The sequence below is a fragment of the Strongylocentrotus purpuratus genome, unplaced genomic scaffold, assembly GCF_000002235.5.
Source record: "Strongylocentrotus purpuratus isolate Spur 01 unplaced genomic scaffold, Spur_5.0 spur5_scaffold_13, whole genome shotgun sequence".
NCBI lineage: Eukaryota > Metazoa > Echinodermata > Echinoidea > Camarodonta > Strongylocentrotidae > Strongylocentrotus > Strongylocentrotus purpuratus.
In genome coordinates this window covers 19,218,250-19,231,130 of record NW_022145598.1, presented here as the reverse complement: position 1 = coordinate 19,231,130, position 12,881 = coordinate 19,218,250, and the positions used below count along the sequence as shown (strand labels likewise).

Sequence of the window (12,881 nt, the reverse complement as noted above, 5' to 3'; positions counted from 1 at the left end):
GCCAGAGCTTTGATGGTTATAGGCATAAGAATACATGTATATACATTTCAAACGTTTTTGACAGATCAAAAGGGTAGCCCCAAAAAGAAGATTGGAACATTTGACTTCAAAATATACTCTAATTCTTGCTATCCGAAGTGAAAATACTAAAATTATTTGATTTAAACCTGACAAATGTTTAAGTATAATTGCAATTTCATAAATCACGGAAGTATTATTGAAATATTAGCTACATAGATAAACAAAACTGATATAGAATGAAATAACAAATGAAAAGTAACAGCCTTTTTAAACAATTGTCAGCAATTCGGCATTCTCAGTCTATATTATCAAACATGTGCAACCTCTTAAATGTGAAATAAAGATACATGTAAGTACAAGTATTTTTTGTGTTTTGGTATCACAGTTTGAAACTTGTACCTACAGAGTTGTAAAGTGAATATAGTTTGGACATTGAAGCCTCGTTAAGATATGACATGGCAAAACCATAATTTACTCATTAAAGACCAGTATCAATATACCAGAGAAGCTGTCTTTAAGTTTATGAAAGGTTCCTTATATCACATTTCAATGAAAAATTGAAATGAATGTATGGTCTTCATAGACAGCCGGTCTCTGTGTACTAGTGGTAGCTAAAGCAAGTTTGACTGTTTAGTACTAGAATATAACCACCACTTTACATGCTTTAAGAAATTTTTAACAGATAACAAACGGCTGAGGCAAAAGACAATATTTAAAAAAGAGGTTATTTCTGGTTCACATACACATATCTGGTTGCCTCAACAAGTTTTAGTACATTTCACTGAATATTGCTTTTTCTCATATCAAAACTACTCTGTACATTCCTTGTTGGAGTATTTTACCAGCTGCAGCTATCATGCTTAAAGGTAGTGTTTCCCTTTTGCAGCCAACATCAAATTCTGTAGATTTTTGCAGGAATTATGAATATGTCACGACGTATATCCTATCTGTGAGATTTAAACGTTAGCAGTGTCCTAGTATTCACATTATGCAAGGAAACCTTCAATAATAATAATAATCATCCAAAAAGGTTACAATCTTCAGCATCATACTGCATAATACTCTGTACATGGTTATATGTCAGGCAAGGTTTTAACCGTTGATCTGCGCAGCAGCATATTAGATGATTTGGGGTTGATTGTCATGTATGACCTTATTATTAATTGTCATACACATATATCATAGTCGCGAACTATGGTTTTATTACTCTCACACAAATTTCATCAAATTATTAAAAACACATATAATAAAACACTAGACAATGGGCATTTTCACATTTCAAGCCAAGTATTGGCTTTGTTATCGCTTTTCTTGTCCATGGCTTCGGAATGTCCTTTCTTTGGTCTAAAAAGATTTTTGGAGCCAACTTTGGGATCTAAACCCTTCACACACCATCCCAGAGTGAACACTACTGCTTAAACATGTCGAGGACCGGTTTCTCAAAACTGTCATATGACCAAGTTCGTAGACAATGTATTGAATGTGTATTAGAACATGGGGTTGTCCAAGAACTTAAGCTTATGATGGCTTTGAGAAACTGGCCCCCTTGTTGATTGTGATCTTTAAGATTGTCTTTCAGCCAATATTAACCACTGCAATAACAGCTGATCTAAAATGTGCTCCTACGACACTTTCTCCAAGCTGTATTTCATCAGAAATAGAGAGTTAGGGAAAGTTCTGTTATAGGGTATTTTACACTAGATTTGGAGTTGGTGTTAAGCTCATTAAAGCCCCACTGCACTACTTATAGCTGCGCCCTCTATATATAGCAAACAGTGCGGTTGGTCCCCCATGATCCCCTTTTCTTATGTTAATTGAGAGCTGATTTGATGGGATAACCACTTGTCAGTGACCTTGCAGGGAGGTCTAATCCCCCTGGCCAAATTTAGTGCAGACTGGCTTTAAGTCTTGTGACCTACCTTACCCTATGTTGACATGTAGTAGAAGTTATATTGAAAGTGGTAGGGCTGCATTCACAAGACCATCGTCTTACGAGAAGCCCCACACTAAACAAGACAGGTGAATACAGGTGTTAGGTATAGTATTGGTTCCAGGGTTGAAGTCTCAAGAGGCGTTTGTGTAATCAAATGACCACAGAGCAAGGGTCGTCAGAGCATGTGCTGACACTGTACCAAGATGGCCGTACCGACACCTCTTAAAGAGAAACACTACCAACTCCATTGAAATCACCCAAGGCATCCTCAAACCTAGGCTTGGCCGGGTCACCACCCGGGTACTCTTCACGCAACAAAGTCCGGCTCGTAACACACAAAAAATCAGCCCGTATTGTCTTTACACACCGGACTTTCAAAAGGAGGGAACATGCATACGCGTATAACCTAAGTAACACTGAGTAGGGGGGCCGGGGGTCACCATCACGTATCGGCTTCCGTCTTGACCTGTGGGTCCTCCGTCCTCTCCTCCACTGCCTTCATGAGGGTCATGATGGAATTGTTGACCTCTACCAGCTGGGTCGCGACCTCTGCATCATCCTGGTCGTCGTCGCCCCCCATGTGATTCATCATGCTGCCAGTGTCATGCTCATCTTCAAGCTCACCTGCCATAATAATATATATATATTTTTTTTTTTTAGTTTTTTTTTTTTAGTTTATACAGTGAAACCTGTCTATAAAGACCACCCAAGGGAGACAAGAAAATTGGTCTTGATAGGCAGGTAGTCTTTATGTACAGGTTCCTTTAGTACATGTTTCAATGAGAAACCATTTTCAAGGGGGAAAAATGTGGTCTTTGTAAACAGGTGGTCACTAAAGCTGGTTTGACTGTATTGTGTTCTGGTAATAAAATTCTGTTCTGAAAAAAAATTTGCTCCACTGTTACAATGGAATAGGGATCCACCAGTTTGAAAACATGGGAAATTATTTTTGATCCTTTTTCCATGTAGCTATATAAACCTGAATATTTCTTTTTTTAGCAGATGTTTTTCTATTTATTGACAAATCAAATACAAAACATTCAAATAACAATAATAGTATATAATGTAATTGATTTACATAAAGAGTGACAAATGAAATACACACACATTAAAATACATATATATACAATCGAAACTTGAAAGTATGGAGGTAAGTCAAAGAATCAAGATAAATGCAGAGGCATATAGCCGATCGAGGCGATGAGCCTGGCTGAATTAATGCAAAGTCATTGTGAATATGCTTCCTCCACATAAATGATGTCAACAATTTGATAGCTAGTTTTTAGGTCAACTACTTCTTATCTTCAGAGCTTTAGATTTCAAATTTTCAGAGAGCTGTTACTCCTCTGACAGACACTAAAATAGCATATACACAAACTGTATATATAATTTATATTATTGTTATCTATAAATAATAAGCTTTTTTGTTGGTATATAATTCATGTTTATCATTTTTCATTTCCCACAGGGTCTTTGATCTAAAAGTTTCAAGTTTCAAGTTTCAAGTTTATTTTGTTTCACATTTCACAAAAGGAAATCACATTATTGACAAAATTAGAACATAATATGAAATATACTAAAAGTGTCACATTATATAATCAAATCTTTAAAAGACGTCAAAATTAATTGTATTGAATATCCAGGGTGAAATGTGAGGAACCTATTGAATAGCTCAGCTTGTAGATTATAGGTTCCCATCAATAAGATTAACATTTGATTGAAGCAGTTGCAATGGTGAAGGACGTAACAATAATAATAGGTGGGCAAGAAGGCCTTAACATCAGATTATATACAACGTGAAACAAGCAAAAATAGCAAATGCAGCAAACAAATTAATTTGTTACCACAGTTCTTACCTGCCATGCATGCATCTCCTTCATTTGTAAGATCAGCGCTTGAATTGTCGATATAATCCACCTCAGGGATGGAGTCATCATCATGAGAAACTGTTCTTGTGATTATAGGTTCTGCAGCTGTTAGACAAGAGTCATTCAGAATTATTCAAATAGCAGTTCAGATTTTTCTGATTTTCTAAATTAATCAGCTTTCTCTTCTCATTTTGGCAACAATTAATCATATTTTCCACTCTTCCATTCATGAACATGTAATTCGAAAGAAAAGAAAATGTTCATTAAATGAATATCTTTTATGAAATGTTTATTAAAGAACCAATGTGAAAGAAGATTGCAAGATTTAACCCCAAAAAATGCCAATTGTACACAAAAAGAGTGATTTTTCATTTTTCTCAGTGTTGCCAATCTATAGACTGTAATGATTAGTTACAACTAAAATTTTCTAATATTTAACTTCTCTTTCTGCTCATATATTAAGTGTAATTCATCGCATTCTGGATCCAAAGATAATTTTTAAATGTGACTAAAAAGAGACACTGTAATTTTTTTTTGTTCAGCCTCCAATCCAAGAGACTATGGAAAATGTAAAAAGTCAGGAAAGATTCAACAAAATTAGGGGGATCCATCTACACGAGTTTTAAATCCCCCCAAGACGGCTACGAGTAACTATACTGCGTAACAATGAACATGAATTTAATTTCGGTCATCTGCAAACCAGAGTGGTAATAAGCCCCAGCACCCCCCCCCCCCCCCCAAAAAAAAAAAAAAAAAAGTAAAACAAAATTATAATGAAAGCAGGATCATTTCTTGATGAAATGTTTTTACAAAAATGCAATTTTGGAAGAGATTTAGATCACGATTTATCTCAACTCCACTACTAAGATTCTTCAGTCAAATCTGAACAAAGAATAAGAGATGGAACTGTTCAACCGAGTAATGTATTTACTTACCCATTCTCTTTTTACGGTTAGCTTCTTTTCTTCTATTGGCAAACCAATTGTACACTTTGCTTGGGTTCACTCTGTTGTGTTCCGGGATATCGTTACCTACTGAAATGGAAATAATAATTTTAATTTGAGTTTGAATGCTTGAAAATTGCACGACATGGAAATAATGATTTGAATTTGAAGGCTTGAAAGTTGCTGACATGCTTTTGAGTAACACAGCAAGGAAAATAAATCATTACTACAAAAACATTATTTACACGTTACAAATAGAATTAATAATAATAATAATAATAATAATAACAAAACAATAGGCATTCCTATAGCGCCGTCTGTTTAAAAATTCTATTACGAGGCGCATTTATTATTACCCCGGCTTTAGCCTAGCTGCCATTACAGCGCTCCAGCATTTCAAGGAATTTATTCCTGCTAGGTACCCATATTGGTTTCAGCTTTAATTTACATCCAATCCCACATACGTATGTGATCCCTATTTAAGCTGTTGGCTACTGAATGATCTAATTCCCATAGGCTTTACAGAGGGACCACCAGGTTCCCGTAAGCAATGGGTTAAAGGCAATACTTAAAATCAGAAGCTGTCTAAATACGTTAATCATATTTCTTGATTGGACCCCATTTATTTGTTCTTTAGAAATTTTAAAAAGAAGGGAAAAAACATTAGATTTACATTAAAATATTGATTTAATTCTTCCCAAGAACAGGTGGAGCATGAAATGCACTCAACCACCACAAGTCAGTCCCATCTGCTGAAGGCTTCAGACTCGGAGGCATACACTCTAGCATGCACTACCACGTCTTTCTCAAGTTAGTGACATGCAGATTTGAGTACTGCCTACTGACTACAACTCTAGAGAGATCATTAACAGGACTTTCAATTTTTCAACACCAAATCACACAGAAGCTCCCCACACCCCCCCCCCCCCCCCAACTCAGTGTTATTTAGGGTACGTGTATGCATGTTCCCTCCCTTTGAAAGCAACCCCCTAAGTCCGGTGTGTAAAGTCAATACAGACCGATTTTTTTGTGTGTGTTACGAGCTGGACTTTGTTGCGAGAAAAGTACCCCTTTACCAAAGATTTTGGGAACATGAATGCGGTCCCTCTGTTCCCGGACTGGAGGGGCCGGGAGAAGCTCTTATAAGCAAATAGAATAATTTTTACATAAACTTTGTTGCAGAGCATCACAAGCATCTGACAGTCTGATGCGTTCCATGTCATTGGGGTATGGGTTCTTCTTGAAGTATGCCTCCAGGACTCTCAGGCAGTTGTCCTTCCAGACGAACCTCTCTCGTCGCTTGCCCGAATTCGCCGCACTGGAGTTGGTGGGCGTGGACTGGGTGGGGGTTTGGTAGGGGGCGTAACGGGGCTGTAAAGGGCGCACTCGATGCTGGGCGAGGCCGTGAGGGGAGGAAGCAGAGTTGTCTTGCTGCTCTGGGGTACTGTTGATTACCCCTACGCATGGTAACAAAAGAATAAGAGTGAAACTGTTTATAAAAGACCACTGAAGGAAAAGAAAAGAAAAGTGGTACATTGAGATCTGCCCATCAAAACTGCTCAAGGGAGAAAAGTGGTCTTTCTAGGCTGGTGGTCTCTATGTACAGGTTCCTTTAGTGCACCTTTCAATGATAAACCATTTTCAAGGGAAAGAAGAACTGTGGTCTTTCTATACAGGTGATTGCTATCGCAGGTTTAAAGGTACTATCAATTAGAGCAGTACACGGTACGCAAATGACTAATTTAAAAAGATCTCTTTCAACAAACAATTCTTTTTACTGAATGTAATATTCTCTTCCATTTATAAACAAAATATGTGGAATACAGGAGAATCCTTCCTTTAAAATTATTATTCCATGTCTTGTTTATCCAAGGTAGCTTCATCAGTATTTATAACGTTCTCCTTGAGGGGCCCTAGCTGCAATCATAATATTTCTGACTTGAACCAAGCTACCATGATAATACACTCATGCTTTCAAGGACTTTCTTTCTACTGGGTTACCATCTAACTCAGCTGGGTGAATTGTGCCAAATAAGATGAATATGTTACCAACGGACATAAGTGCCGCTGTCAAACTTGGCCCGCAAACCATGTGATTAACAGTCCAGAGACTTATCCACCAGACCACAACAATGCCCTTCTGGCTCCAAACAGACGAAAAGGACCCCTGTCGATCAAAATATATATGTTTCTGAACCAAAATATTGGAATCTGATGACAAACATTACCCATAACTTCGAGCTCTCTCTTCTTGGCAAGAAACCAGCGGTAGAGGATGGCTTGGGTGCTCCTCCGCATCACGTAACCATGGAGAAGGAACTGAGAGATGTAGCTCTGGCTAATACCGGTAGACTGGGATATCAGGTTCTGGGAAAGACGATTGCGGGTCAGGAAATCCTTGATGTCTTCTTTCACGTTCATGTGACCTTTCCTGTGGAAGCGGATGAAATCAAGAAAAATCAAATTCAATCTCATTCTCAGTCTAACAGATACCTGTAGACTGGGACTTCAGGTTCTGGGAGAGACAAAAGGGGCTTTTTGATTTGCACACCCAAATAGTGGACTGCTATGTGTGACGTCTTTTTAAAGCACTGCCAGTCCCTTAAAAAGACGTCACACGTCCTTAAAAGGATGTCACAAGTAGCAGTCCACTATGTCGACGTGCAAATTGAAAAGTCCCTAATTACAGGTCCCAAATTCTTTGATGTCTTCTTTCATGTTCATGTGACCTTGCTTGCGGTAGCAGATCAAAATAGAAGTGTATAAAACCTCTTGTTAGCCTCTTCTGGGCCACCATGTTTTAGGACAGCCGTCATAAATGGACTTTCAAGAATGGAATTTGGACATAAAATGCTTTGCTTGACTGAAAAATGGAGCATAACAGGAGACAATGATGTCATACCCAACAGGGAGCGTTTATCTATAATTCTGTAAATGAAGCAGAGGAAAGAGACATCAAGTAGGGAAAGATAAGTGAAATGGTCATAGTATCTTCTTTCCATGTTGCCTTCATCCTTCATTTGTCTTCTCACCTTTTTCTTCTTAATTTTTCTCCTTTTTTTTCACCATTCATCAGGGGGGGGGGGGGGGGTGGAAATATCCCCTCATTTCCCCCTGTAACTACACACCACTGTGAGGACACTTATAAGCAGTCAACTTGTAGGTTTTACAGAGCAACCAATGTCTTACCTGAAGAGAGATTCTACTTCCTCATTGGTTACGTGGAAGTCATCAACACCACCTCTGCCTCCATCACCACCATCCCCGTTCTCTTGGAATCCGCCATGTCCTGCGTTAGACAGGAGAGTCACCAGGGACGTCCTGTTTCCAGGAGATGCTGGTTCCTGGCCCAACCCACCCGTTGTATCCAACCCCGAGTTCCTATTGGTCACTGTTAGCTGCTGTGGGGCATGGTAGCTGCTGATTGGTGGAGAAGCAGCAGAGTTGACAGACGTGAAAATGGGCTGTTCTATTTTGGATGGGAGGGGACCCAACTCAGAGTCCATCTTGGCCATGGAGTCACACGCGTGGATGATTTCATCTTTGGTGAGACCGGTGCGGACTAGGCGTCGCAAGAGCTCTATCTGCTCGATGGTGTATCGAGGCTCAGACATTGTGGTCTGTAGAAGGAAACAAAGAGCAAGATTTACTCATTCAATTAATGGACAGTCTATCTCATTCCTTCAATTTGTCACTAATAGATCCGAATACAAAACAAAATCCTAATATTACGAGTTCTTCCTTATTATCTTTGCAAAATAAAGCACCTTTAAAAAAAATCAATAGTAGGCCTATATAGTATTCTTTGAACTTACACAAACATGAAAATAATTAACATAATTAACTAAGTAACAGTAAGTACAGGCCTACTGTACAACATATTGATGAATGTCTTCATTGACTAATTCAGAAATAAAAACAAGAAATGGAAAAGGTAAAATGTTTATAATGCTCAAAACCTAGATTGATCACATAAAGGATTATTCAATTTTTAGTGGGCATATAAATGGGGGGCATACATGTATAACAGGGATTAGAAAAAAATACTACATATAGTATAATTGTTATCACCTCATTTCGTTCTTATGGTTGTTATAAAAGCGTTGTTACTTTTACTAATTTACTATTGCTATATAATAACAATAATACAAAAATTATGGGTTTATATCATTCTTCAATGTCTTTAAGTACTTTACAGACATATTTATGTAATACATTATTAAATACTATTGTTAATATAATATTTTGTTACATTAATGTAATATATCATTACATACTTCTGAAGTAAAATATTATATGTTTTGATTTCAGAGCAAGCTAACCCCCCCCCCTTTTTTTTTTGTATAAATTGATAGAAAATAAATTAATAAATCAAGCAAAATCATGCTCTTCATGAATGACATTTTTTCAATTTCATAACAAATTATTTGCAGGGATGCAAAATTTCAAAGCGAGGACCCCTAAGAAAAAAAAGGAATAAACAATAAACAACAAAAGAAAATAGGTGAAAAGGGCAAGTCTAAAATACACAAAATTTTCCATCTCCCCCTTTTTCCTTCTTCTTTTATCTGTATTCCTTCTCCTTGTCGTTTCATTGTTGTTTGTTGTTTTGTAATATTGTCTTGTGTTTTCCAAGTCTTCATAGGCACAATTTGAAACAATTTATTTTTTTCTGGGGGATCCACAAACTACAATGGGATCCCCCCCCCCCCCCCATTTCCTCAGAAATTGAGAATTTCTTGTAATAATTTTATTATGTGTAAAGTGTTTTTGTATAGTTACCAAGAAAAAATGAATTATCAACATATATTTTTTTCATACTTTATGTAATAATTATGTAATACCTTTGTTTATCTTTCTGTTGGAAATGAAATAAATATCAATTGAATTGAATGGAATGTGTATCTGAACATATTCACACATTATGATACTTTTCTGTATATAGTTGGGGCAAATTAAAATGAATTAAATAATTAAATATATTTGTATTCTATAAAGTTGTTGTTCTCATCCAATCCATTTTTGACCTATGAAATTACACCTACAATGTACATGTAGTGCAGACGATAGATACAAATATATAAAAAAAAAAAAAAAAAATATGCTATAAAAATGGGGTATTTTTTTTTATTTGGCCTTTTATGTATCATTTTTAGTTATTACATTATATATCTGTGCATATACCCACATCCTGAACATACTATAAGCAACTTAATTGTTTTCAATTCATGTTAACATAAGGAGCAACAGTAACAATAATACATTACAATTATACAAGCCTAGATCTATATCAGTTATGAGTTAATTTCATTTCTTTCTTTTGTTTCATTAAATTTTCTTGGAAATAAAAAAATATGTCTGGGAAATATTTTCTATAATTCTTGCATTTTCTTCTATCAAATTGAACCCTGGAAAACAATTTTGTGTCTCAAATGTGATAAATTCCACTTCATTTATTTGTTGGCGATTTCACTATCATATCAGAAATATTATTGGTTTCTTGCGATTGGCGCACGCCGCACTACTACTGCACGTGTGTAATACTCGCGCGCCGATATACACACAATATACAGCTAGTGTGTGGAGCTCATTGAGCGAGCGAGTGGAAAAATGGCTCCTGAAGAAATATCATAAAAATGATATGATTTCATTGCCATATTGGAAAAGCCACACCCTCGTAAGCACCATAGATAACCAAAAGACAATATCGCTTTCAAAGCGTATTTGCCGATTAATGTGATCGTATTGTCATGCCGGAAATATGTCGCCAATTTTCTACGAAAATAGATCATTTTCGGCGGTCTTCCGTTCGACTTCGGCGGCACGGCGCTACAAACTAGCCTGTCGATTCGCACTAGCACTAGCCTACGTACTATACACAATAGTTGACCCGATACGTTATAATATTACTACTGTGGATCCGGCGTCCAAGCTAGTTGAACAAAGGGTTAGCGAAAAAAAGGCCCAACAAAACCCTGCATTACTCACGGCAAGACGTTCAAAAGCCTGAAGAAAATGTCCCTTATGTATCTCAGCCCTGTAACATTGTTGATATTACCACGGGTAGGTCGTAAACTGGTCCAAAAGAAACTGTTTTCCTGGGTTAATATCTAGATTCGCCTCGCTTGTCGAAGATGGTAACCCGTTTACGCGTTTACCAGCCAGCCAACCAGCGGTTTGTAAACATGGATTATGTTAATGACGGCTTACTAACCGCGCCGCGCTGTCAAAGGTTATTTGGGCACTTCTCGAAAAAGCGGCTGCTATACGGAGCACTGTACATGCAACAACATTCGGTCATTTATTTAGGATTTGGAGGCGTGTATTCTTTGGTAAAATCATGATATGGATGATAGAAAATAAGAAACTCGTTTCTTATGAATGGGACAGAATGTGAGCTTTTTGATGACTCGAAGGAACGTGTATTAATGTACAGTTGAAACTATGTATGGGGCCATGAATGGTCTATCTCTCCCTCTCTCTCTCTCATTTTCTCTCCCTCTCTCTCTCATTTTTCTCTCCCTCTCTCTCTCTCTCTCTCTCTCTCTCTTTTACTCTGTTATTCTTTTTGGCGGATCGAACTTTTTCAGATATTATACAACTATATTTTTGTTTTAGTTTCAAGTAGACTGATATATACGTATTTATTTATTTATCATTCTAATCTTTTGACAGGGTAGCCCATTCACCAACAAGTAGTGGTCTTCCATGGGGCCCTGAATAAACATGAACATATTTACATCGCTTATAACGTTTATACAAAACAGTTTTAAAAAATAATACTCATTTGCAAAATAAACATATCATTAACCTAGTACACAGTAATGTCAATAGGAAAATATTGATTAATATATAATAATAATATAATAATATTGATTATGTAAATAAGTCATGTTAATATTACAGAACCTTGTTTAAACAATCTCTTAAATGAATTGACAGAGGAAGCCATTCTCAACGAATTATCTAGCTAATTCCATTCATATGGAAATACAGTATACGTATACAGTGCTATTAAAGCCGCTGATATAATTATGATACACTAAACTTGATCATCATAATAAACTAGCTGCCCTTGTGCCGCACTGCATAAACTAAAAAACAAACTGAATTGAAATTGCACTACTCCCCCCCCCCCCCCCTCTCTCTCTCTCTCTCTCTCTCTTCTATCGGCTTCCTTATAGCTCTCATCCAGGCGCGTACGCAGGGGGGAGGGGGTGTAACCCCCCCCCCCCCCCCTTAAACTTTTTTTATGTGTTTTGGAGGAAACCCCCCTCCCCCCCCCCCCCCAACTCATTTTTTAACTTAATAAACAATATTAATAATACAAAATCAAAACATTTGTGGTAATGGGTGACCCAAAAAAGCTGACCTTTGTCGTGATATAGACCTATGCAACCCTGAAACTAGATCTGGCTCTGATGTATATCCATCTCGAATTCAAACAAAAATCCTAATGATTTCAAGGCATAATAGTAGTCCCGCGGGTTTAGTCTCACTTTCAATTGAGATGCGCTCTTTAAAATAGTTTGCAGGCACAAACCCTTGTTAATAGTTATAATTGAAAATGGTCTGCAAAATGAGACTACATTGTTCTCGGTACTGGAGCTGCTCTGAAAGAAAATGACATATCTAGGCTCTGCACACTGAACGCTGTAGGAATTGTGGTAAAGTTTTACGTTAGAGTCTGCGCTTAAAGACTATCCTTTTGCCTTGACAGGGAAAAACTGGAGCGCCATCATGCAACCATAGTTCTAGAGAGCTGATTGTTGTCATTCACCACTCACATTTTCACTTTTTTGAATTTTATCATTTATTGAAAGATCTACGGATATTGATGAATCGCATCTAGATCTAGATGACATTGAAGATGAGCTTGAACTCTTTAAACGGAGGACGGAATGGTCATCGTTGTAACTTGCAACTTGCAACCGAGAATTAAGGCACGGATATTTTGAGGTGTTCGGGTACGATCCAACTTGCCCGCCTGCTGCGTCGGCCTGGGTAAGGCGTGATTCTCTGTGCAAATATTTCAGGTGCTGCTACATGCTAGCTGCTTTTCATTGCATTTAAATGTTATTTTGACATCAAATGTGCTAAGCTTAGCTGAGAAGC

At 37.3% G+C, this 12,881-nt stretch overlaps 1 protein-coding gene across 1 annotated transcript; it reads right to left on the bottom strand.

The window, feature by feature from the left end:
* Positions 1-2,344: 2,344 nt before the first annotated feature.
* On the bottom strand, positions 2,345-10,966 carry LOC594572 (homeobox-containing protein 1). Its single transcript, XM_794008.4, has 7 exons — positions 10,755-10,966; positions 7,956-8,386; positions 6,995-7,197; positions 5,933-6,223; positions 4,758-4,856; positions 3,811-3,927; positions 2,345-2,578 (listed from the first exon to the last, which is right to left on the bottom strand). The coding sequence occupies exons 2-7, from the start codon at positions 8,378-8,380 to the stop codon at positions 2,397-2,399; spliced, it is 1,317 nt and encodes a 438-aa protein (XP_799101.2). The 5' UTR covers positions 8,381-8,386; positions 10,755-10,966; the 3' UTR covers positions 2,345-2,396.
* Positions 10,967-12,881: the final 1,915 nt, after the last annotated feature.

Excerpts from the sequence above, each read along its gene's own strand:
- LOC594572 (XM_794008.4), bottom strand. The coding sequence starts at position 8,380 with ATGTCTGAGCCTCGATACACCATCGAGCAGATAGAGCTCTTGCGACGC. Across the intron at positions 6,224-6,994 it reads GAGAGAGCTCGAAGTTATGG|GGGTAATCAACAGTACCCCA; the intron begins GTAATGTTTGTC and ends TACCATGCGTAG. Across the intron at positions 3,928-4,757 it reads TAACCGTAAAAAGAGAATGG|CTGCAGAACCTATAATCACA; the intron begins GTAAGTAAATAC and ends CTTGTCTAACAG.